Below are 27,484 nucleotides of genomic sequence, written 5' to 3' on the forward strand. Positions count from 1 at the left end.
CATATGTGAGGATAATTGGTCCTGGGGACTAATCTGTTATGTACATTTAACGGATTTTGTCCATTTTATACATATAGCAGATTTTGTCAGTTTTATACATATAGAGGATTTCTATTACTTTGTTGTCCATTTGGCTGCTCCCATTTTATTCGGGGTCGCCACAACGGATACAGCCAGATCCGCATTGGTATTTGGCACAGGTTTTGCGCCGGATGCCCTTCCTGACGCAACTCCAGTGTCACCTGGAGAAACACACACAGCCTCTGGTGTTTTGAAGAGGTCCCCCATTCAAGTACTAACCTGGTCCTGCACTGCTTAGCTTCTGAGATCTGATGGGATCAGGCTGACACAGAGCAGACTGGCTGCTGAGAGGATTTCTGTTATGACGGACAAAATTCACTGGGCCACCTGAATCCATTAGTTGTGAGTTTTACTGTATTCCTTTTCCTTAGCTTTTACCAAATCTCTTTTTACTTTGCACTGCATCTTCTTTTACTCTTGTCGACTTTCTTCATCTCTCTGACTATCCCAATTCATTTACTACAACTTCTTCATATTTATACTTTCCTCATTCCACCATCAAGTCTCTTGTCTTCACTGTACAGATGTCATTCCAAGTACCTTCCTCCTGGTCTCTCTTACCACTTGTGCAGTAGTTCAGTCACTTATCTCTTCACCACCCAGGGCCTGAGACATTTCCTCCCTAAATTGCAAACAGTTGTCCTTCTACTTCTACCACCTAATCCTTGTTTTGCCCTTGGCTGTGTTTGTCTTCTTCACCTCCAAAGTCATTGTAAAACCCACCACTTGATGCTGTCTCTACAGTGCATCTGGAAAGCCACTCAGATATGCAAACGCTGAAGTGATGTGGTCATTATGTATATAATCCCATGATACTCCTGCAAATGTATGCAGTGCATCCAGAAAGTAGTCACAGCGCTTCACTTTTTCCACATTTTGCTAAGTTAGCCGTGGTCACAACCCACCGTACTTGCACGTGCGTGCAGTCTACTTGCAAAAACATGGGCTAAATTTGGAGATCCGTACTTCATAAGTACTGCCTCAGTACGAATTTACAACCCCTGGCAAAAATTATGGAATCACCGGCCTCAGAGGATGTTCATTCAGTTGTTTAATTTTGTAGAAAAAAAGCAGATCACAGACATGACACAAAGCTAAAGTCATTTCAAATGGCAACTTTCTGGCTTTAAGAAACACTATAAGAAATCAGGAAAAAAAAAATGTGGCAGTCAGTAACAGTTACTTTTTTAGACCAAGCAGAGGGAAAAAAATATGGAATCATGAAAAACAAAAGAACGCTCCAACACATCACTAGTATTTTGTTGCACCACCTCTGGCTTTTATAACAGCTTGCAGTCTCTGAGGCATGGACTTAATGGGTGACAAACAGTACTGTTCATCAATCTGGCTCCAACATTCTCTGATTGCTGTTGCCAGATCAGCTTTGCAGGTTGGAGCGTTGTCATGGACCATTTTCTTCAACTTCCACCAAAGATTTTCAATTGGATTAAGATCCGGACTATTTACAGGCCATGACATTGACACTGTGTCTTTTTGCAAGGAATGTTTTCACAGTTTTTGCTCTATGGCAAGATGCATTATCATCTTGAAAAATGATTTCATTATCCCCAAACATCCTTTCAATTGATGGGATAAGAAAAGTGTCCAAAATATCAACGTAAACTTCTGCATTTATTGATGATGTAATGACAGCCATCTCCCCAGTGCCTTTACCTGACATGCAGCCCCATATCATCAATGACTGTGGAAATTTACATGTTCTCTTCAGGCAGTCATCTTTATAAATCTCATTGGAATGGCAACAAACAAAAGTTCCAGCATCATCACCTTGCCCAATGCAGATTCGAGATTCATCACTGAATATGACTTTCATCCAGTCATCCACAGTCCACGATTGCTTTTCCTTAGCCCATTGTAACCTTGTTTTTTTCTGTTTAGGTGTTAATGATGGCTTTCGTTTAGCTTTTCTGTATGTAAATCCCATTTCCTTTAGGCGGTTTCTTACAGTTCGGTCACAGACGTTGACTGCAGTTTCCTCCCATTCGTTCCTCATTTGTTTTGTTTTGTTTTGAAATGAGTCAACACCCCCGAGTCACACTAACTGTCAGAATGCTCGTAGCACGGGCCGGGGTGGAGGATTAGCAGCAATCTTCCATTCCAGCTTATTAATTAATCAAAAACCTAGACAGAGCTTTAATTCATTTGAAAGCTTGTCTCTTAGTCTTGTCCATCCAAATTGGAAGTCCCAAAAACCAGTTTTATTTGTTATTATCTATCGTCCACCTGGTCGTTACTGTGAGTTTCTCTGTGAATTTTCAGACCTTTTGTCTGACTTAGTGCTTAGCTCAGATAAGATAATTATAGTGGGCGATTTTAACATCCACACAGATGCTGAGAATGACAGCCTCAACACTGCATTTAATCTATTATTAGACTCTATCGGCTTTGCTCAAAAAGTAAATGAGTCCACCCACCACTTTAATCATATTTTAGATCTTGTTCTGACTTATGGTATGGAAATAGAAGACTTAACAGTATTCCCTGAAAACTCCCTTCTGTCTGATCATTTTTTAATAACATTTACATTTACCCTGATGGACTACCCTGCAGTGGGGAATAAGTTTCATTACACTAGAAGTCTTTCAGAAAGCGCTGTAACTAGGTTTAAGGATATGATTCCTTCTTTATGTTCTCTGATGTCATATACCAACACAGAGCAGAGTAGCTACCTAAACTCTGTAAGGGAGTTAGAGTATCTCGTTAATAGTTTTACATCCTCATTGAAGACAACTTTGGATGCTGTAGCTCCTCTGAAAAAGAGAGCTTTAAAGAAGTGTCTGACTCCGTGGTATAACTCACAAACTCGTAGCTTAAAGCAGATAACCCGTAAGTTGGAGAGGAAATGGCGTCTCACTAATTTAGAAGATCTTCACTTAGCCTGGAAAAAGAGTTTGTTGCTCTATAAAAAAAAGCCCTCCGTAAAGCTAGGACATCTTTCTACTCATCACTAATTGAAGAAAATAAGAACAACCCCAGGTTTCTTTTCAGCACTGTAGCCAGGCTGACAAAGAGTCAGAGCTCTATTGAGCTGAGTATTCCATTAACTTTAACTAGTATTGACTTCATGACTTTCTTTGCTAACAAAATTTTGACTATTAGAGAAAAAATGACTCATAACCATCCCAAAGATGTATCGTTATCTTTGGCTGCTTTCAGTGATGCCGGTATTTGGTTAGACTCTTTCTCTCCGATTGTTCTGTCTGAGTTATTTTCATTAGTTACTTCATCCAAACCATCAACATGTTTATTAGACCCCATTCCTGCCAGGCTGCTCAAGGAAGTCCTACCATTATTTAATGCTTCAATCTTAAATATGATCAATCTATCTTTGTTAGTTGGTTATGTACCACAGGCCTTTAAGGTGGCAGTAATTAAACCATTACTTAAAAAGCCATCACTTGACCCAGCTATCTTAGCTAATTATAGGCCAATCTCCAACCTTCCTTTTCTCTCAAAGATTCTTGAGAGGGTAGTTGTAAAACAGCTAACTGATCACCTGCAGAGGAATGGTCTATTTGAAGAGTTTCAGTCAGGTTTTAGAATTCATCATAGTACAGAAACAGCATTAGTGAAGGTTACAAATGATCTTCTTATGGCTTCGGACAGTGGACTTATCTCTGTGCTTGTTCTGTTAGACCTCAGTGCTGCTTTTGATACTGTTGACCATAAAATTTTATTACAGAGATTAGAGCATGTCATAGGTATTAAAGGCACTGCGCTGCGGTGGTTTGAATCATATTTGTCTAATAGATTACAGTTTGTTCATGTAAATGGGGAATCTTCTTCACAGACTAAAGTTAATTATGGAGTTCCACAAGGTTCTGTGCTAGGACCAATTTTATTCACTTTATACATGCTTCCCTTAGGCAGTATTATTAGACGGTATTGCTTAAATTTTCATTGTTACGCAGATGATACCCAGCTTTATCTATCCATGAAGCCAGAGGATACACACCAATTAGCTAAACTGCAGGATTGTCTTACAGACATAAAGACATGGATGACCTCTAATTTCCTGCTTTTAAACTCAGATAAAACTGAAGTTATTGTACTTGGCTCCACAAATCTTAGAAGCATGGTGTCTAACCAGATCGTTACTCTGGATGGCATTTCCGTGATCTCTAGTAATACTGTGAGAAATCTTGGAGTCATTTTTGATCAGGATATGTCATTCAAAGCGCATATTAAACAAATATGTAGGACTGCCTTTTTGCATTTACGCAATATCTCTAAAATCAGAAAGGTCTTGTCTCAGAGTGATGCTGAAAAACTAATTCATGCATTTATTTCCTCTAGGCTGGACTATTGTAATTCATTATTATCAGGTTGTCCTAAAGTTCCCTAAAAAGCCTTCAGTTGGTTCAGAATGCTGCAGCTAGAGTACTGACGGGGACTAGCAGGAGAGAGCATATCTCACCCGTGTTGGCCTCTCTTCATTGGCTTCCTGTTAATTCTAGAATAGAATTTAAAATTCTTCTTCTTACTTATAAGGTTTTGAATAATCAGGTCCCATCTTATCTTAGGGACCTCGTAGTATCATATTACCCCATTAGAGCGCTTCGCTCTCAGACTGCGGGCTTACTTGTAGTTCCTAGGGTTTGTAAGAGTAGAATGGGAGGCAGAGCCTTCAGCTTTCAGGCTCCTCTCCTGTGGAACCAGCTCCCAATTCAGATCAGGGAGACAGATACCCTCTCTACTTTTAAGATTAGGCTTAAAACTTTCCTTTTCGCTAAGGCTTATAGTTAGGGCTGGATCGGGTGACCCTGGACCATCCCTTAGTTATGTTGCTTTAGACGTAGACTGTGGGGGGGTTCCCATGATGCACTGTTTCTTTCTCTTTTTGCTCCGTATGCATCACTCTGCATTTAATCATTAGTGATCGATCTCTGCCCCCCTTCTCGGCATGTCTTTTTCCTGGTTCTTTCCCTCAGCCCCAACCAGTCTCAGCAGAAGACTGCCCCTCCCTGAGCCTGGTTCTGCTGGAGGTTTCTTCCTGTTAAAGGGGAGTTTTTCCTTCCCACTGTGGCCAAGTGCTTGCTCATAGGGGGTCGTTTTGACCGTTGGGGTTTTTCATAATTATTGTATGGCCTTGCCTTACAATATGGAGCGCCTTGGGGCAACTGTTTGTTGTGATTTGGCGCTATATAAGAAAAAAGTTGATTGATTGTTTTGTTGTACATTTTTCGATTTTTGAGACATATTGCTTTAAGTTTTCTGTCTTGACGCTTTGATGTCTTCCTTGGTCTACCAGTATGTTTGCCTTTAACAACCTTTCCATGTTGTTTGTATTTGGTCCAGAGTTTAGACACAGCTGACTGTGAACAACCAACATCTTTTGCAACATTGCGTGATGATTTACCCTCTTTTAAGAGTTTGATAATCCTCTCCTTTGTTTCAATTGACATCTCTCGTGTTGGAGCCATGATTCCTGTCAGTCCACTTGGTGCAACAGCTCTCCAAGGTGTGATCACTCCTTTTTAGATGCAGACTAACGAGCAGATCTGATTTGATGCAGGTGTTAGTTTTGGGGATGAAAATTTACAGGGTGATTCCATAATTTATTCCTCAGAACTGAGTGTGTCCATATTTTTTTTTCCCTCTGCTTGGTCTAAAAAGTAACCATTACTGACTGCCACAATTTTTTTTCTTGATTTCTTATAGTGTTTCTTAAAGCCAGGAAGTTGCCATTTGAAATGACTTTAGTTTTGTGTCATGTCTGTGATCTGCTTTTTTTCTACAAAATTAAACATCTGAATGAACATCCTCCGAGGCCGGTGATTCCATATTTTTTGCCAGGGGTTGTAGGAGCACGCAGACACGCCGTAGAGGGTTTACTGCATGCAGAACTTTCGCTGCGGTCAGGCTGCGGATTCACTAGCAGTGCAGATGACGCACGTTGTGAGTACTGCCTCAGTACGGATTCAAAGCAGCACATTTTCATTCAATTACTATTGAATTAACCAAATCCATACGTAGGCAGTACGGATTTGGAGGCCGACAGACTTGCATGCACAATGCAGCTTCTCACTTGAACTTTATTTCCAAACGTCAGCAACACACACTCCACAGCGTCAGTCTGATAACTAGCTTTAACTTTTCGAGGCAAAACACTCGTACAACTGACCGCTGCAGGCTGGACATGCTCATGCATTGCCGACGCCGAAAAACTCCTGCCGCTCCGGTCCCACTCATAAAAAAAGAAAAGCGACACCCCCCCCAACACACACACACACACACACACACACACACACACAGCATTATTGTCATCTCTCTTTATCGTTACTCTCCTAGAGACGTGTGTTGAACGTACTCCCTCCCTCCTCTTGCTACTGCCTCCGTACGTTTTCACAAAAACGTAGTGGCCGTGGCATCCGCAGAAAATGTACGGTGAAAAAAAACGCACGGTGGGTTGTGACTGGGGCTTTACACCCTTATTCCAAAAAGGAATACATTTGTTTTTTCCCCTCAAAATTCTACACACAACATCCCATAATGACAACATGAAAAACATTTTATTGAAATTTCTGCAAATGTATTAAAAATAAAGAATTTTCTCAGATTTATTAAAAATAAAAAGAACTAAAGGGCCTTTCAGACTGAATGTGCCATCGGCTTCAATGAATGTCATTTGTGTCAGACGTATGCGTTCATCGTGGGAAGAGGGGCGGAGATTTCTACATCACACTCTGGTTTTTTTCCACAACTTGAAAAAGCTGAGCAATCGCCATCTTGGATTTGCGTCTGTAGATCACAAAAAAAAAGCCTAAAAAACAGCAGTACAACGACTCTACTATCATCCTGCTGGGAGAAGCCTTTTTCAGTTACTTTTCAGAGTGACGCCGAGCCGAGGGAGGTCTGATGACTTGGTGGGGTATCGATCAAATCGCGTCAGCGGGCAGAGCCGCATGGAGAATGTTGTGTGGGCTGCTGAAGAGGAGGTACTGCTGGCCCACCACCACCAGATGGTGCCCTGGTTGAAGTGCGGGCTTCAAGCACGAGAGGGCGTCATAGCAACCGGGAGTGACAGCTGTCACTCGTCATCAGCACCAGCTGCCACTCATCCACATCACCACCACCATAAAGGCCGGACTGCAACTCCACCTCCCCGCTGAGAAATCAGCTACCTTGGAGGTAATTTCTCTACTGAATTTAAACTGAGTCATAGTCTGATCTCTTTTGCAGCCGTTTTCCTGTGGTGTTTCCTTATCTGCTGGATTGGCGTTTGGTGTGACTAGCGATGGCTTCGCCTCACACCCCAACCAGATAAGTGGTTAAACAGGAGCTGCACGAGCGTGTGATTGGAGGTGGAGGTGCTCCCTCCCAAAAGAACACAGACTGTGGGATTACTGAGTGTGTGTACTCACACTCACCTGTGCTGTTTTTGTTCTCTGCCAGCAGTGCCAGGTCTGACAGCTGGAAACGGCGGCCACCTGGGGACTCACGACTTGGCAGCTCCGGTGTTCTTCAGATCCGTTGGCGGTGAGGGCCGTGTGGGATCTGGCTCGGTTCTGGACGGGCGTCTCCTATCCTCGAGCCTGCCCACACGTCACCCAACGTGTAATTGACTGTAGTTCCAAACTTGTTATTGTCTGTATTCCGTTGTGCACAATTTACAACATTAAATTGTTGCTGTTTGGCTTATCCATTGCCCGTTCATTTACGCCCCCTGTTGTGGGTCCGTGTTCCTACACTTTCACAACAGGATTTCTCGGCCAGCGTCATGGATCCCGAGGGGCGTCAACCATCGCTTGAACAGCCAATGGAAGAGCGAGGTGCACAGGCGCCAGCAGGAGGCGTGTTAGGTGAGCTGCAGCACATCTTAACCGCTTTTACTGCTCGGTTGGACTTAGTCACCGAGCAGATCATTATTCTCAATCAAAGGATGGAGGCTCTCACCGCCCAGGTGGAAGCGCAGGCTCAGGGCGCTGCTGCAGCACCTCCTCCTGCTGACCGAATGCCAGAAACAGACATTCCACTGGTCGTTCAACAAACCCCCCACCTTCCCCTGAAGCATACATAAGCCCTCCGGAGCTGTACGGAGGCTGTGTTGAGACGTGCGCGGACTTCTTGATGCAGTGCTCGCTCGTCTTTTCACAGCGTCTCGTCATGTACGCGTCAGATGCTAGCTGGGTGGCTTACGTTATAAATTTGCTTCGAGGAGAGGCACGCGCCTGGGCTACGGCGCTCTGGGAGCAGAATTCATGGCTCCTAACAACATACGCTGGGTTTGTGAGGGAGTTCCGACAGGTGTTTGACCACCCTCATAGAGGCGAGACCGCTTCAAGTGTGCTGCTGTCGATAAGACAGGGGTGTCGGAGCGCAGTGAAGTATGCAGTTGACTTCCGCATCGCGGCAGCGCGAGCTGGCTGGAATGCTGTTGCGCTGCGCGCCGCCTTTGTAAATGGACTGTCCCTGGTCCTTAAGGAGCACCTGGTGGCAAAGGACGAGCCGCGGGATTTAGACGGGCTTATCGACCTGGTTATACGGTTAGACAACCGATTAACAGAACACCGACGGGAGCGAGATGAAGGGCGTGGTCAGGCACAAGCCGTCCGTCTTCCTCCCGGGTCCGAAAGGGAGCTGACTTCCCCACGCTCCACAGCCAGGGCACTCCACGTGACGACAGCTCCCCCTGCTGACGTTGCTATGGAAACGAGCAGGGCCAAAAGGCGATCAGATCAGAGACAAAGGAGGCTGATCCGTGGGGAGTGTTTTCTCTGCAGCTCAACCGAGCACACACGGAAAAAATGCCCCAAATGGTCAATACAGCAGCACTCGTCCTTAGAGACTGGGCTAAGGGTGGGTCACAATACCCACGCAGGGAGACCCCGAAAATCTGCATGCATCCCAGTCACGATCCTGAGTGGGGATCTAACCCTTCACGCCCCAGCACTGGTGGACACGGGGTCGGAGGGGAATCTGCTGGATAGCAGATGGGCAAAGGAGGTTGGGCTCCCTCTAGTGGCCTTACCGTCACCATTGTCGGTGCGGGCACTAGATGGCACCCTTCTTCCACTAATCACACACCAGACACAGCCAGTGACATTGGTTGCATCTGGAAATCACAGGGAGGAGATTGTGTTTTATGTAACACCTTCTACCTCCCGAGTGATTTTAGGTTTTCCATGGGTGTTAAAACACAATCCCTGGATTGATTGGCCGGCTGGGGTTGTGGTTCAGTGGAGCGAAACCTGCCATCGGGAGTGTTTAGGATCCTCGGTTCCACCCGGTGTGGCAGCTAAGGAGGAGGTTTTAGTCCCCCCCAATCTGGCGGCGGTGCCAGCCGAGTACCATGACCTTGCTGACGTCTTCAGCAAGGATCTGGCACTCACGCTGCCCCCGCACCATCCGTACGATTGTGCCATTGATTTGATACCGGGCGCTGAGTACCCGTCCAGCAGGCTGTACAACCTCTCACGTCCGGAACGCGAATCAGTGGAGACCTACATCCGGGACTCGTTAGCTGCCGGGTTGATCCGGAACTCCACCTCCCCGATGGGTGCTGGTTTCTTTTTTGTGGGCAAGAAGGACGGCAGACTCCGTCCATGCATTGATTACAGAGGGCTGAATGAGATCACGGTTCGCAACCGATACCCGTTACCTCTGTTGGATTCAGTGTTCACGCCCTTGCATGGAGCCCAAATTTTCCGTGCTATCCCAGAGCAGGGAGTCCGACAAGGTTCTCCATCCATGTGCCTACTTTTCCCGCAGGTTGACCCCGGCTGAAAGGAACTATGACGTCGGCAATCGGGAACTTCTTGCGGTGAAGGAGGCTCTTGAGGAGTGGAGACACCTGTTGGAGGGAGCATCAGTACCATTTACGGTTTTCACGGACCATCGGAACCTGGAGTACATTCGGACCGCCAAGCCTCTGAACCCCAGGCAAGCCTGCTGGTCACTGTTCTTCGGGTGTTTTGACTTTCTGATCACCTACCGCCCCGGGACGAAGAACCAGCGATCTGACGCCCTGTCCCGGGTGCACGAAGAGGAGGTCAAAACTGAGCTGTCATACCCGACGGAAACCATCATCCCCGAGTCCACTGTCGTGGCCACCCTCACCTGGGACGTGGAGAAGACCGTCCGGGAGGCCCTGACACGGAGCCCGGACCCAGGGACAGGTCCGAAGGACAAGTTGTAAAGTTGCTAGCATCTGACGCGTACATGACGAGACGCTGTGAAAAGACGAGCGAGCACTGCATCAAGAAGTCCGCGCACGTCTCAACACAGCCTCCGTACAGCTCCGGAGGGCTTATGTATGCTTCAGGGGAAGGTGGGGGGTTTGTTGAACGACCAGTGGAATGTCTGTTTCTGGCATTCGGTCAGCAGGAGGAGGTGCTGCAGCAGCGCCCTGAGCCTGCGCTTCCACCTGGGCAGGACCGAGGGCACCCCGACCCCTCCCTCCACTAGCGGGAACAATGGGGGCTGGTACCCCAAACACACCTCAAACGGGGAGAGGCCGGTAGCAGACGATACTTGGCTATTATGAGCGTACTCGATCCAGGCCAGATGGTTACTCCAGGCCGTCGGGTGCGCGGAGGTCACGCAGCGGAGGGCCTGCTCCAATTCCTGGTTCGCCCGCTCTGCTTGTCCGTTCGTCTGAGGATGGTACCCGGACGAGAGACTCACGGTGACCCCCAGTTCCCTGCAGAAACTCCTCCAGACCTGAGAGGAGAACTGAGGACCACGGACTGAGACAATATCCGATGGAATCCCATGCAGACGCACAACGTGGTGGACCAGGAGGTCTTTTTTTTTTTTAACTGTTTAGTGTTTCTTTATATTTTAAGATATTTTTTTTGTCCCATTTGCTGTGCAGGCAACCTAAATACAGACACACTTCAAAAACATCCATTGATGAGTTAAACACCATGAAGTCTAGTCAGAAGAAAACATCTCTGCTCTTCAAAATGGGACAAAATTGTCTTCAAAAACTCCACCAGAGGTCAAAGCTGCAGAAGAAACCTTCATCTGGTTAAATGTCCCGAGAGTCCAGGAAACCAACACCTGCTGCTACGCTTCTAAATAAAACAAATGCTCTTTAAACAGCAACTATTTTATTATTTTTTAAAAAGCTGTTTCATTTTATATTTTAACATTAAATGAATGGATTATTAAAGATGTCCATGAAGTCAAAGTTCAGTCAAAAGACATTTGCACAGATAGAAGCCCTGCCCTATTGTGCACAATTTAAAACATTCACAATCACTCGTCAAATTCATATTTTAGAAATTACTTTGTCCTGATCACAACATTAATGGTAATCGCATATTCTGATGTAATTACAAGTTGAAATGACTCAATTAAAAAAATGATATCATGAGGTTTATGTCATATTAAGAAATCCTACTTTAAAATCACACTGCAGTCATTGTTAAATCATCTCCTGTTGCATTTATAATAAACATTTGTATTTATTTACAGTGTCTCTTTTTTCTGGTTGAAAGGCAGATAATCTACCAGACTTAAAAATGTACACATTAATTTTCATGCTATTTTGTTTGTCTAAAAATAAATGTCCAAGGTTCCTTATTTTGTTAATCAAGATATCATCTCATTTGAAACAACAGGTAAGTCATGATTTTAATTTACAGATGAAGAAAGGTTTCTAAAGAATTTTTTTTTTTACTATTTTAATTATATATGTAATGTAAGATTTTTTTTTTTACAGTAATCAGAAATTAATTTTGAGGCAAAAAAACATGCAAGGATTTACTTCAGAAAATTGCTGTGTATAAATGAGCGGTTCTGTTACACATTTCTGCACTGTAGTCTTCCGTGTTTTGGCCTGATGCCTCATTTCTATTGGACAGTGTGAAGCTACATCACAGCGCACAGCAGCAAAAGTTGGATTGGATTGAACTTTGACTGTGGCAGCTTGATGACAACCGGCAATGCGTGCTCCCGGTGGAGCTTCGCTTTAGCTCGGCTTTTGACGCGACACTTGGCGTCAAAAGCGAAATGCCACATTAAAAATAATGCTTTTTAGAATGATCCGTGACACGTCAAACGCCCTCGACGCTTGCAGTGTGAAAGGCCCATAAGAAATCACAAGTACATAAGTATTCACACCCTTTGCTCAATACTTTATTGATGCACCTTTTGGCAGCAATTACAGCCTCAAGTCTTCTTGAGTATGATCTCACAAGCTTGGCACACCTATCTTTGGGCAGTTTTGTCCATTCCTCTTTGCAGCACCTCTCAAGCTCCATTAGGTTGGATGGAGAGCGTCGGTGGACAGCCATTTTCAGATCTCTCCAGAGATGTTCAAATGGATTCAGGTCTGGGCCCTGGCTGGACCACTCAAGGACATTCACAGAGTTGTCCTGAAGCCACCCCTTTGATATATGTTTGCTTAGGATCATTGTCCCGTTGAAAGATGAACTGTCACTGCAGTCTGATGTCAAGAGCACTCTGGAGCAGGTTTTCATTCAGGATGTCTCTGTATGTTGCTGCATCCATCTTTCCCTCAATCCTGACTAGTCTCCCAGTTGTTGTTGCTGAAAAACATCCCCACAGCATGATGCTGCCACCACCATGCTTCACTGTAGGGATGGTGCCTGGTTTCCTACAAACATGACACCTGGCATTCACACCAAAGAGTTCAATGTTTGTCTCATCAGACCAAAGAATTTTGTTTCTCATGGACTGAGAGTCCTTCAGGTGCTTTTTGGAAAGCTCCAGGTGGATTGCCATGTGTCTTTTACTAAGGAGTGGCATCCCAGATGTAAGTGACAATTCCTGTGACTTCATGCTTGGTTTGTGCTCTGGCATACACTGTCGACTGTGGGACCTTATATGTAGACAGGTCCCTTTCCAGTTCATGTTCAGTCAACTGAATTTACTCCAGGTGGACTCCAGTTAAGCTGTAGAGACATCTCAAGGATGATCAGTGGAAACAGGATGCACTTGAGCTCAATTTTGAGCTTCATAGCAAAGGTTGTGAATACTTGTACATGTGATTATTAGTTTGTTTGTTTGTTTGTTTGTTTTTAAATTTGCAAAAATCTCCCAAAACCTTTTTCACTTTGCCATTATGGGGTATTGTGTGTAGAATTTTGAGGAGAAAAATGAATTTCATCCATTTTGGGATAAGGCTATAACATAACAAAATGTGGAAAAAGTGAAGCGCACTGTAGTGATGCTCTCCCTGTCACCTCCTTACAGTCTCTAATCTCTTTCAGGTTGTCTGTCCTACTCAGGGACATAATCCATCTGTGTCTACCTTCCTCCACGCTTATACATTGTCCTGTGCTCTTTTTTTCTTAAAATACTTATTCCCCACAGCCATTTTGTTCCTTTTTGCCCTACCATATGGCCTTCCATACTCCTGTCCTTATTATATATCTGCCCATCAATTCCTCATCACCTCAAATATCTTCACCAGCATGAAGTCCACTCTTATCGCCACTCTTTTTCATTTATGTTCTCTAGTGACTTTCCTTGACTTCTTTCATGTCTAAATGGCTATGGGATAGAGCATATGGACTCTGGGTGCTCTTCTAGGTCATTCTGTGTTTATACAAACTAAAAAATGATATTGTGAATAAATCTCAAAGCAAAACCTCCCCATGGCTCATTATAGCTCTGTGCAGCATTGATGTGGATAATTGATAGTATTTGATCCATAATCTGAATGAGACAGTAATGCGGCATTTGCACATGACAACAAGTCATGGATGCCATGAAGTATACATTCTTGGCCACCGACACGAATGTGATGATTCGGGGCAGAGGTGTCAGTTGTTCTCAGGAACCGTCGTGACTCGTTACCACGCATTACGATTAATTACATGTGACACGTACGAACTATTACACACGGTCAAGAATATTGTCCCGGGCTGATGCGCGTTATTGCGCACAACAGCGCATCGTTATGTTTTCTGTCACTAATCTGTCAGGAATGTTGTGAATTTGGTGAGTTGTCTCCACACACCCTCCATATTCACACTACTGTCAGCTGCTGAACCGTTCAGATCACTCCAGATTGCTCCTCAACATCCAAATGAAGCCACAGTAGAAGAAGAACTTTGTGATTGCATGCTTAGTTGGGCTCTGTGCCATGGAGTTACGCAGAAAGGAGGAGGAGGAGAGGAGCGAGCCAGACTGGAGGAAGCTCAGACTCGTTCTCCCAGTCATCAGGCACAACAGCAGGTGCACCTGCAGGAGAGTCCTGAGGAGCATCAGCAGGAAGTGTGGAATGACACTTGGCCGACTTGGCATCACTGTCCTTCTTTGCCATACTGCAGCAATGGAACTGAATGTGGTGCAGTAGGGTTTTAATTGTGCACACGTGACAGAAAACAGTGATTCGTAGTGGCGCGCAGTGAAATGTGACACCGTGTTAAAATTTGTGTCAAAACCTGACAGTTTCTGTGTCAGTTCATAACAACACGTGACAGTATGGGCTCCAAGAACCATCACAGGAACCACTATGAATGCTGTCACGCTCTATTAAGGATCACTATTAATCAAGACTATCAACACGCTCAGTTGCAAACTCCACAACATGAGGGGAAATGAGGGTGGTTCACGGAAGGTTTTTTTTTTTTTTTGACAGCCAAAAACATGCTCCACGAATATCACGCACTGACACGCACTGTTAAGAAACCTATTCAGGTGTGTTAAGTCACGTTAAGAATGTTAGGAATGTACCACGAATGACAGAAAAAGGTCATTCGGAACGCGTCCTGCCTATGTGTAAATGCAGCATTAAAGATCATCTTGAAATGATTTAATCCAGTGACTCAATGCAAAGTAAATCCTATATGGGCCCTGAGGCCTATTGGTGACGATGCTTCTTTCTGGAATCTGTAGTACAAAGTGGATGCGTCTCCAACTCCTCCTGGTCAGTACACCAGCCCGGCTCAGGTTACTTATCCCCAGCCAATCTGAGTACCCATTTACAGCTGGGTGGACTGGGAAAATGCAGGTGATGTGTCTTGTTCAAGAACACAGACAGGTTGGACGACCAGAAATTAAATCTATGCCTACATATTTATTGGTAGCACAACTCCTTATCCCATTGAGCTAACTGCACTGCGGTCAGTTTGAGGCACAGGTGGGATGAACCACTGTCATGTCATTCTCAAGTCATCAATCTGCAAGTCCCAAGTCAAGTCTCAAGTCATCTTGCAAACAATTGGTGGTCATTATGACCTGAGACTTGCTGATTCATGACTTGAAAGTTACGTGATGGTGACTTCGTCCCACCTCTAGTTTGAGGTGTCTGTTGGTTTCAGTCAAATTCATGTCACATTGTCACATGGTTGGTTGTGTGGAGTCCTGTGGGCAGATTTTGTCTTTTCTATTCCATTTCTATTCCATGTGGAGTTCATTCAGTCATCTGTCATAGCAATTTAAGCAGACTGTTCTTGTTGTTCCTCCTTCCTCCCCTTTTCTCTTTTCATTTCAGCTCTGCAGGGTTTAATGTAGTTCAGGGTGCCTTGTTAAAAGCACAAGGGTACGCACCACTTGGGCAAATGCAAATCTTATTAAAGTTTCATACAAATCACCATATTTTATTTAAACAATTACATGGTTATCCACAAAAAGAGGATCGCTCGCCTTTGTTGATTGTGCAGAACTTTCACAGTCGTAACAGGCAGGACGACAGACGTGATGTTAGCTGAACATGACATCTCTGCATAACCTGGGACTTTCTCAAAGTAAATGGTGTGATGAATCACGAAGCACAGAGACAACATACCAGCAGAAGCAACCTGATTCAGCACCCTTCATCACTGTACAAATCTACTTCAGCTAACTTTGAATGCACCTTAACTTTTATACATTGACATATTTTGCTTCTGTGTGAAGCATTGGTCTGAACTGTAAATGATTAATGCTCTCTTTCTTTTTCTCCCTTTATATTCTTTCTGCAGACATTTATAGTGCTGAATAAAGGGAAGACAATCTTCCGTTTTAGTGCCACACCTGCCTTGTACTTCATAAGTCCTTTTAATCCGGTTAGGCGAGTAGCTATTAAAATTTTGATACATTCATATCCTTTCAAATGATGAAACTGCAGAGACAAACTGGTTTCCTGCTCATGTGTATTATTCATGGGGATATGGCCTCTGACTTTCTGCTCATATTGTTGCTGTTTCCTGTGACTGCTGAGACGATACAAATGGTTACCATTAGCGTCTCAAGGCGTCACTGCCCTACGACGGAAAGACTGGTAGCCATTTTGTCAGTGGAAGCAAATGAGAACAAAAATTAAGAGTCATCTAGACCTCCTCATTCAGCACATGCTGCTTGATTCTCGTGCATGGCACAGATGACTGATGGTTATATTTTGGAAAAGAAAAATTCACAAAGTTGGAGGGAAACCCGCTGTAGTTGATTTAAGTAATATTTCGATAAAGGCAGTCAAATATACTCACTGATTTACAGCATTGACATTGAAACTGATCACTGAGGGGTTCTTGAATGTGTTCATATTACGATCCATATTGTTTGGACAAACTTCCCCAGTCAACTGAAAAGAAAAGTGTGTCCAAAGTTTTGACTGGTAGTGGACGAGTAATCATATTAGGACAACATTTTTTATACAGGTGAAGCTGGGGTGTCAAAGCAGCCTGTGCAGCGCTCACTCACATTTCATGGTTACCGGAAACATCAGCCACTGCTGAACATTTGTGGCACACCTTAATGATAAATGACAAAGTCTTTCACAAATATCATATTTTGTTAAAATTCTGGAGTACAGGTTGGTTAACTTTTTCATCTATCGGACGTGCCCCGTTTTCGAACATTTGAACGCTCATAATTTATGGCACAGTCACACGGCATACAACGATTTCTGAACGAAGGGAAGAAGTAAAAAAAGTCACAATTCATTGAGAAAAGGTGGACGAAAGAGCTTTATCACCGAATAGCCTGCGAACCAAGAGCGCAAAAGGGACGAAAGAGGAACTAAACAAAACCGAAGCTAACAGTCTCGGCGCTTTAAATGAAATGCGCCTGGAGCCACTGCTGGAGCAGTGTGTGTCTGCATCACTGAGTTCCAGGACTCGGCACTGAGATGGAGTTCATAGTACCTGAGTCCTGGAGAAACAGAAGCTGTGGAGATCTGGGTGCACGTCGGTGGGACCACCTGCTCTGGTTCCTCATCCAGAACAAAAGAGGGATCATCTCCATCATCAGAATAAAAAAAAAAAATCCTCTGGTGTGCCGTGGTCACTGCTGTATCACTGTATTATGTTACTAAGCTTATATATTGATTTATAACAGAAAACTGTCAAAATGGGAATAAATAAGTGTAAAGATGATTGAATATATCAGAGCAGTAAATTGATCAGTCCGTGTGAACACCGCACATTGACTCACATGTGCGATTATTTCAACCAGCTGCAGCTGATCCACAACGTGAATTCTGCCTTCCAGAACAGCTCTTTATATAATCATTTGAATTATCTACCCATTGCCACATGTACATAAGGGCTGGATTGTCATTCATACACTCATATTGTTATATTTAATAAAAAATAATATGCGCACACAGGAGCTGCTACTGCCGCTGCCATTGCGTTCAGGTACCGTCGGAAATTACAAAACATTTTTGTTGTTTCAAATTCAGCAGTTGCTTGTGGCAAAATAATTAATTGTATCAACACAAAATATTAATTCTGGCCTATATAAGGTGCCTGAGCCCAGTGAAGCTGACCCCCCGACCCAGATAAAAAAAATATCCAAGCAAACAGGCTGAGTTTGCCCTGTAATTTCCGATGGTACATGAACACAGCAGCAGCGCTCACAAATGGTCTTCTGTACAGTGTGAAAATATTGAGCTGGTCAAATGAAGTCAAACAATAACGTTACAAAAACTAAACAAACGATTTAAAAATCAAGAATGACAGCAAAACAAAACATGGACGAATTGAGGTTTTTGTTGCCCTTTGTTCAAATTTTTTAATAGTTTAAAAATCCTGATGAAGCGCCAGCTGCAGGAACAAAGCTGAGCAATGGTTAAACAATGTCAATGAAAGTCAGCGAAAGTCCAGATTTCTTGTTTCGTTAGGGCTTTGTTAATCTTCGTTAAGTGCCGTGTGACTGGGCCATTACCAATGCTGACACCAACCTACACTTATTATACATCAAAATGTTAAGCGAAGTCTCCTCTACAAAAGTATCCACTTCAATCACATATCAGCTAACCACAGCTCAAACGCCAAGCAAATAAAGACAAATTGGAATTCATGTTTTGGGCAAAAAAACCCTCATTTACTCCTACCAAGTATTATTTACTTTAAATTTTTTTGCATCCGCAACATCCCCTAGGACCTGTCTTTTACCTGAACCAAAGTTTTGCATTTTTGACCTTGTACAAGCTGAGAAATAAATCATAATGTATGGGTATGTGATTTTGGTGAAATAGGTCCTAGAGCTTAAGAGGTTAAAAGTCTGGGTCCCACCTGGTACAGTAAAACCAACATAGTGTAATGTGAAATGGCATGGGGATTTGGATTATAGTTTGGCACTAGCTTTATCCAAATGAGTAAATACACTGGTCTGCAGGTTAAAATTATCTGATCAAGCTTGTTACAACTGCTACTACTTAACCTAATTCCTAAACCCACGCTTCACTTGCAGCCTAGCTCATGCCTGTTCATATTAGTAAACCATTCACAGCTGTCAAGTCTAATAGATTAGGTCAGGTTATGGAGCATGTGCTGGTGCTGCTCACATAATTTCTAAGACTAAGAAACTAAGACTAAGAATGTCATCCAAATAGACAAAAACAAACCTGTTCATAAAGTCACGAAGGACATCATTAATGAGGGATTGAAAAACTGCAGAGCATTACTGAGTCCAAAGGGCATGACCAGGTACTCAAAATGCCCAAGGGACACATTGAAGGTGGTCTTCCATTTGTCGCCTTCCTTCATCCACACGAAACAATAGGCATTGCGCAGGTGTAATTTGGAGAAGATTTCTGCTCCCACAAGTGGCTCGAAGGCGGAATTGATGAGGGGGAGTGGGTACTTATTCTTAATGGTAATGTTATTGAAACCTCAAAAGTCAGTACAGGGTTGGAGAGTCTTGCCCATTTTAATCAGTGAAAAAGACACCTGCCCCTGTTGGTGAAGATGATGGCCAAATTATTCCTGCTACCAGGGACTTTGAGATGTATTTTCCATTGCTTCCCTTTCAGACTGAGAGAGATTATATAAACAACTAGAGGGAAGCGTGGCCCCAGCCAGCAGGTCAGCAGTGCAATCATAGGGATGATGAGGTGGCAAGGACAGGGCTTGAGCTTTACTGAATACCTCACTGCTATCATAGTAGGCAGGTGAAACCATGGATAGATCAGCTGGACTGGGATGAGGGTCTGAAGATAACAGGGCCTGATCTGAGGGAGAGAAAGCAGATTTTAAACATAAGGAATTACCATGTGTGCTTCATCCTATAATTTTACCCAAAGTCCAGTCTATGTGTGGGTTGTGCAGCTTGAGCCAGGGGTATCCCAAAACCAGAGGAATCTGAGGTGCAGAGATTATGTGGAGCGTTATTGATTCTTGATGATTACCAGAGATTATCAGAGTTATGGGTGAGATTCTGTGAGTCAGCTCAGTGAAGGTCCTTCCATCCAATGCTAGTGTAGAATTTGGTCACTCCAGAGACTCCAGGTCGCAGCCCAGCTGTTCGGCAAGACCCATGTTTAACAGGCTAACCTCTGCACCTGAGTCTCAATGCTAAGAGAGGCAGCAATATAATTCCAACACAAAGCGAGGCCTGAACCTGCAGATGGGATCCTGGAAGGGTAGGTTTGTGTCTCGCTCACCAGTACCCCCACCTCTACTGACAAGCCCTTTTTTTGGGGGGTGAACAGGACAGGTTGAAATGAAGTGACCAGGCTTACCACAGTACAGACAGTCTCTAGCATGGACCCTGTGGATGTGCTCCTCAGATATTAGCTTAGCTTGGCTTATCTGTATGGGCTTCTGCTGGTCAAGCTGGGGGATGAGCCAAGTTACCTGACTGGGCAGCAACAGTGGTCCAGGGTTGGCAGGATGAACAAGATTGTGGGGAGGATGGCTTGGAGGTGCTGGCTGCCCTCTCCTGGCACCTCTCACAGAGCTGGTGGTCCATCCTGATGGCTAAGGAAACAAGGGAGTGCCAGTCAGGAGGTTCATCACATGCTGCTAGTTCTTCTTTAGTTCCTTCATTAGCCCACTGTGCGTCAGCTAACAAAGTCCAAAACTCCACTGAGTAGCCAGTGACTGAGCAGACTCCCTGCCAAAGACAGAGCAGCCAACTGGAAGCGTTATCCTTATGACTGGGATAATTGGGGTGATCAGAAACTGCTTTGAAGCTATCCTCAAAATGAGAATAAGTCAGAGTACTTAGGTTAACATTAGTACTGACCACCTCAGCCCAGGCCAACACTATAGCTCTTAACAACCCCAACACAAAATCAATCTTGGCAGAATTGGAAAAGAATTGGGACATTGCAAAAATATTAGGCCGCACTGCAGCAAAAATCCCAGACACAAATTCAAATCCCCCCAAAAAAGTTCGGGATTACTTACATGACGTTCTGTAGCAGGGGTTGAAGACATAGCCTGAGCAGAGGTGGCAAGAGTGGAAATTTGATGAGTCAACTCTGTGACCTGGGCAGCCATGTTTTGGCTGCCTTCAAAAAGAGCTCTCAGCAATTGTTCATGTTGGCCCAGCAGCACTCCCTGGCTGTCGAGAGCTCTGTGAGGTTCATTGTGTGGCCAATTCCTTCTGTTAAGCAAAGCCTTCAAACTGAAATAGAACCCACACAACAGACTCCAAACAGAGAAAAGTTCAACAAGGGGTTTATTGCCAGAAGTAAAGGGGTTCCACATGGTGGACAGGGCTGGTGAGCGTGGCTGGGCTAGAGGAAAAATAGAAAAAAACGCTGGGGTTACATAGGAGCACAAAAATACAGAATACAACCAAGCTACCACAGTTGACACTAACTAAGTAGTTACAACAGTGGCTACAATGACAAACTGGTGATGAGTGGAGAGTAAGACTGGTGTCGCTGACCGACCGGTCCCTCCTAAAAATCGGCCCACACTGCCTTCACTGCGCATGCGTCATTTCTGAGCGTCAGCAGTGATTCATTGATTATCACCTCGTTTCTACTTAAAACTGCACTCCTGTCATCATCTATCTCAGGGACAGATATCTGAAGCTTTTGTACAACAATCATTTCCACATAAATTCAGCATTATTTCATCATAAAAGATGGCGGAACAACCAAAGTGCCACAGCCGCAGCTGTGCCTACGTCATTTCAGAGCGTCAGTAATGACTCACTGATTATCGCCTCGTTTTCTGCTTAAACCAGCCTTGTTTCTGCATAAAACTTACTTTAGAATGATTTAAGAGGTCATCTGATGGTTAATAAACACATTAATCCCTTTGATTGCTTTGTGTGTAGTGAGTCCATCTCAGACGTGCTGCTGTGGTCCCAAATGATGCAGACGCAATGAAGGTAGGGCGGACCAATTTTTAGGGGGGACAGTTCGGTCTGCGACACCGCGTTTAAATGCTGCCGCTTCAGGTGGAGGCAATCAATGTAGATGAGCAGTGCCCGATTTACAGTTGTGGAGGCCCAGGGGCAAGGTGAGGTGTGGAGGCCCCTACAGTACGAGCGACCTAACATAACACATTAGTAACAGAACTCGAAAATGAAATTTTGCTTAAAAACATTTTATTATATACAAACACACATATCACTTACAAAACTTAAATCAAAACTCTTCTAGCGTTACGTTTAGAAAAAAATTACATTTGGACAAAATTGTTTACCAGTTGGCGTAGTAATAGAACATTGGGGAATACTGACTTCCGGTTGAGATTATACTCGATGAATAAGACCAGAAGCTATTACTGTTTTGAAGCTATTACGGTGAAACTGTTACATTTGGTGTAACTTGTAAGATGTAATATTGCGAATTGGTAATGTCATCGACACAGTCGACACTGATTCGACGGTTTGTCATAGTAATAGTTTTTTTGTGGAGGCCCGTGGGCAACTGCCCACCATGCCCCTATGGTAAATCGGGCCCTGTAGATGAGGAGCGCTTGAGTAGGTGGGGGCAGAGTGGAAACAAGGTCGGCCACACCCAGCCCAGCACACAGACGGGGAAAACAGAGGGGGAGACAGGGCAGAACCTAACAAGTAAAGGTTAAAATTGTCTTTGTGATGGTGAACACACATAGCACGCTGCTGTTAAGTACTCTGAGTAGCTTTTAATGGCCTTACAAGTTAAATGCTAAGGGCTGCATGGACTGTCTGCTTAACATGCTGTAGATTCTTTTTTTTATGTCTATAATTACATTTGTAGGATTGTGATGATGTTTTGATGTTTGTGTTTACTTCACTATGATTGACAGTTTCCTTAACTTGCTCCTCACGCTTTTCAGCATGATCATTATGTGTACTATTTTGACCAACTGTATATTCATGACCTTTAGTGATCCTCCTGAGTGGTCAAAACAAGTAGAGTAAGTACACGTTTCTTCTTTTTCTTCTCCCTCAGCAGTATTAAAGCATGCCTCAGTATGAATGGAGTGGAAATGAGAATGAACTTTATTGATTAAACATTTCAAAAGAGTCAAATCTGACTTGAATTTATTGCAACCCCAAATCAGAAAAAGGTTGGGCTGAAATGGAAAGTGCCCCCCCTCCACACACACACACACACAAAATACCCCACAGTGATCCTCCAGTCAACTACATTTAATTTAAAGTGTGTAACAGCCCAAGGGGGGTGAATACTTTTGCAAGGCACTGTACATGTATATAAAATTAACATCGAAAACATGTGTAACCCTTGGAGTTAAAGCTACATTAAATCTACACACCAGCACATCTACATGGTTTCATTTCAACTTCATTCTGTTGGTATATAAAGACATAATTACAAAAATTGTCATGTCAAATAATGGACTTGCCTGCATGTGTTAACAAAATATGATAAACTGAGATCTGTGCATTTCTTGGATAAAGCAAGTCCTATTAAATATTGTGCTCATAGAAAAATGCTTCCTGGATTTCCTGCGATTTTTCAAGATATTTAAAATTCCATCTTTAAAATTCACAGGTGCCAATAATGCTGACTAAATTTTAATAATCCACAAGAACAGCATTTAAGATATGCATTATTATTAGAAATTGCTCATAAACGCTTGCCATCATTTTTTAAAGAGAATAAATAAAAATAACATCTGAACATTTTGCTAAATGTCTTCCCATTTTAAGAATGAAAAATCAGCTAAGTCTAGTGTTAACTACCTTCTATCATTGGCACCATTGAGTTAATGTAAACATTACAAGTTTTCTTCATTAAAGACAAAAACTGCAATTTTTTGCTGTATTCAGATTGCACATTTTTCCCAATTTATCTTGGCCCCTGTTCTCCAATTTGTCACTTCCTGTAGAAGGTGCAGATGTTTAGATATCAGTTAGCTTCAATCCAACATGGCAAAGTGATTGTCAATTTTGTCTTTCAGGTACACATTCACAGGAATTTATACTTTTGAGTCGCTTGTAAAAATCACGGCACGAGGTTTCTGTATAGACGGGTTTACATTCCTCAGAGATCCATGGAACTGGCTGGATTTCATGGTCATTTCAATGGCGTAAGTATTTTTTTGTCAAAGGCCTGTCAGCTCAGTGATGTTTGTTCTGAGTCAGAGGATCGATGAAGATTGTTAATCTTTTCGTCTTACTACGTTTGTATCTAATGAAATTTTTTGTCCACTGATCCAAGATTTCTCTGGTTTCTCTCCTTTGGGAATTGAAGGTTTCCATCTGACAAGCTGCAGCCACCCTGACAGCACCCACACCTCAGGGCCACTCTTCTGATTTATGTTTAACTTTCTTTCTCTGCTGGATTGTGCTTCATCCACTTTAAGACCCAGTGTTACCCATTAAATATGCAGTCACTGACCACTTCATGAGGTACACCTTGATAGTCCCGGTTTTCATTCCCTTTTGCCTTCAGAATAGTCTTTGTTCCTCATGGCATAGATTCAGTGTTCCTCAGAGATTTTGCTCTATATTCAGATGATGGTATCATGCAATTACACCATCAGCAGCCTGAAATGTTGTTGCAAGGCAGGATGGACCAATACTTTCTTGATGTTTTAGCCAAATTCTGACACTACCATCTGAATATTGCAGCAGAAATCAAGACATATCAGACCAGGCAACCTTTTTCCAATCTTTCATTGTCCAGTTTTGTTAAGCCTGACTTTCTTGGTCTCAGTTGATAGCAGTGGCACCCGGTGTGGTTTTCTGCTGCTGTAGCCCATTTACACCTGTAACAAGAGAACTTGGCCCCCGGGAGATCTCGACCTGGGTTAAGAAATCGGTCCGGGTTGGTTTATCAATCAATCAATCAACTTTTTTCTTGTATAGCGCCAAATCACAACAAACAGTTGCCCCAAGGCGCTCCACATTGCAAGGCAAGGCCATACAATAATTATGAAACACAGTCTACGTCTAAAGCAACATAACCAAGGGATGGTCCAGGGTCACCCGATCCAGCCCTAACTATACTCAACAAAAATATAAACGCAACACTTTTGGTTTTGCTCCCATTTTGTATGAGATGAACTCAAAGATCTAAAACTTTTTCCACATACACAATATCACCATTTCCCTCAAATATTGTTCACAAACCAGTCTAAATCTGTGATAGTGAGCACTTCTCCTTTGCTGAGATAATCCATCCCACCTCACAGGTGTGCCATACCAAGATGCTGATTAGACACCATGATTAGTGCACAGGTGTGCCTTAGACTGCCCACAATAAAAGGCCACTCTGAAAGGTGCAGTTTTGTTTTATTGGGGGGGTATACCAGTCAGTATCTGGTGTGACCACCATTTGCCTCATGCAGTGCAACACATCTCCTTCACATCATCCGTGAAGAGAACACCTCTCCAACGTGCCAAACGCCAGCGAATGTGAGCATTTGCCCACTCAAGTCGGTTACGACGACGAACTGGAGTCAGGTCGAGACACCGATGAGGACGCCGAGCATGCAGATGAGCTTCCCTGAGACGGTTTCTGACAGTTTGTGCAGAAATTCTTTGGTTATGCAAACCGATTGTTTCAGCAGCTGTCCGAGTGGCTGGTCTCAGACGATCTTGGAGGTGAACATGCTGGATGTGGAGGTCCTGGGCTGGTGTGGTTACACGTGGTCTGCGGTTGTGAGGCTGGTTGGATGTACTGCCAAATTCTCTGAAACGACTTTGGAGACGGCTTATGGAAGAGACATGAACATTCAATACACGAGCAACAGCTCGGGTTGACATTCCTGCTGTCAGCATGCCAACTGCACGCTCCCTCAAATCTTGCGACATCTGTGGCTTTGTGCTGTGTGATAAAACTGCACCTTTCAGAGTGGCCTTTTATTGTGGGCAGTCTAAGGCACACCTGTGCACTAATCATGGTGTCTAATCAGCATCTTGGTATGGCACACCTGTGAGGTGGGATGGATTATCTCAGCAAAGGAGAAGTGCTCACTATCACAGATTTAGACTGGTTTGTGAACAATATTCGAGGGAAATGGTGATATTGTGTATGTGGAAAAAGTTTTAGATCTTTGAGTTCATCTCATACAAAATGGGAGCAAAACCAAAAGTGTTGCGTTTATATTTTTGTTGAGTGTATAAGCCTTAGCGAAAAGGAAAGTTTTAAGCCTAATCTTAAAAGTAGAGAGGGTATCTGTCTCCCTGATCTGAATTGGGAGCTGGTTCCACAGGAGAGGAGCCTGAAAGCTGAAGGCTCTGCCTCCCATTCTACTCTTACAAACCCTAGGAACTACAAGTAAGCCCGCAGTCTGAGAGCGAAGTGCTCTAATGGGGTAATATGGTACTACGAGGTCCCTAAGATAAGATGGGACCTGATTATTCAAAACCTTATAAGTAAGAAGAAGAATTTTAAATTCTATTCTAGCATTAACAGGAAGCCAATGAAGGGAGGCCAACACGGGTGAGATATGCTCTCTCCTGCTAGTCCCCGTCAGTACTCTAGCTGCAGCATTCTGAACCAACTGAAGGCTTTTTAGGGAACTTTTAGGACAACCTGATAATAATGAATTACAATAGTCCAGCCTAGAGGAAATAAATGCATGAATTAGTTTTTCAGCATCACTCTGAGACAAGACCTTTCTGATTTTAGAGATATTGCGTAAATGCAAAAAGGCAGTCCTACATATTTGTTTAATATGCGCTTTGAATGACATATCCTGATCAAAAATAACTCCAAGATTTCTCACAGTATTACTAGAGATCAGGGAAATGCCATCCAGAGTAACGATCTGGTTAGACACCATGCTTCTAAGATTTGTGGGGCCAAGTACAATAACTTCAGTTTTATCTGAGTTTAAAAGCAGGAAATTAGAGGTCATCCATGTCTTTATGTCTGTAAGACAATCCTGCAGTTTAGCTAATTGGTGCGTATCCTCTGGCTTCATGGATAGATAAAGCTGGGTATCATCTGCGTAACAATGAAAATTTAAGCAATACCGTCTAATAATACTGCCCAAGGGAAGCATGTATAAAGTGAATAAAATTGGTCCTAGCACAGAACCTTGTGGAACTCCATAATTAACTTTAGTCTGTGAAGAAGATTCCCCATTTACATGAACAAACTGTAATCTATTAGACAAATATGATTCAAACCACCGCAGCGCAATGCCTTTAATACCTATGACATGCTCTAATCTCTGTAATAAAATTTTATGGTCAACAGTATCAAAAGCAGCACTGAGGTCCAACAGAACAAGCACAGAGATAAGTCCACTGTCCGAAGCCATAAGAAGATCATTTGTAACCTTCACTAATGCTGTTTCTGTACTATGATGAATTCTAAAACCTGACTGAAACTCTTCAAATAGACCATTCCTCTGCAGGTGATCAGTTAGCTGTTTTACAACTACCCTCTCAAGAATCTTTGAGAGAAAAGGAAGGTTGGAGATTGGCCTATAATTAGCTAAGATAGCTGGGTCAAGTGATGGCTTTTTAAGTAATGGTTTAATTACTGCCACCTTAAAGGCCTGTGGTACATAGCCAACTAACAAAGATAGATTGATCATATTTAAGATTGAAGCATTAAATAATGGTAGGACTTCCTTGAGCAGCCTGGCAGGAATGGGGTCTAATAAGCATGTTGATGGTTTGGATGAAGTAACTAATGAAAATAACTCAGACAGAACAATCGGAGAGAAAGAGTCTAACCAAATACCGGCATCACTGAAAGCAGCCAAAGATAACGATACATCTTTGGGATGGTTATGAGTAATTTTTTCTCTAATAGTCAAAATTTTGTTAGCAAAGAAAGTCATGAAGTCATTACTAGTTAAAGTTAATGGAATACTCAGCTCAATAG

At 43.4% G+C, this 27,484-nt stretch overlaps 1 protein-coding gene across 1 annotated transcript in view; it reads left to right on the top strand.

The window, feature by feature from the left end:
- The window catches only part of scn8aa (sodium channel, voltage gated, type VIII, alpha subunit a), a 223,578-nt gene that overhangs the window by 38,893 nt on the left and 157,201 nt on the right, over positions 1-27,484 (top strand). The window contains 3 exon segments of the mRNA XM_034172325.1: positions 15,984-16,102; positions 22,500-22,589; positions 23,598-23,726. Coding sequence (XP_034028216.1) covers positions 15,984-16,102; positions 22,500-22,589; positions 23,598-23,726 — 338 coding nt within the window.

Source organism: Thalassophryne amazonica, chromosome 6 (genome assembly GCF_902500255.1).
Source record: "Thalassophryne amazonica chromosome 6, fThaAma1.1, whole genome shotgun sequence".
In the NCBI taxonomy this organism is placed as follows: Eukaryota; Metazoa; Chordata; class Actinopteri; order Batrachoidiformes; family Batrachoididae; genus Thalassophryne; species Thalassophryne amazonica.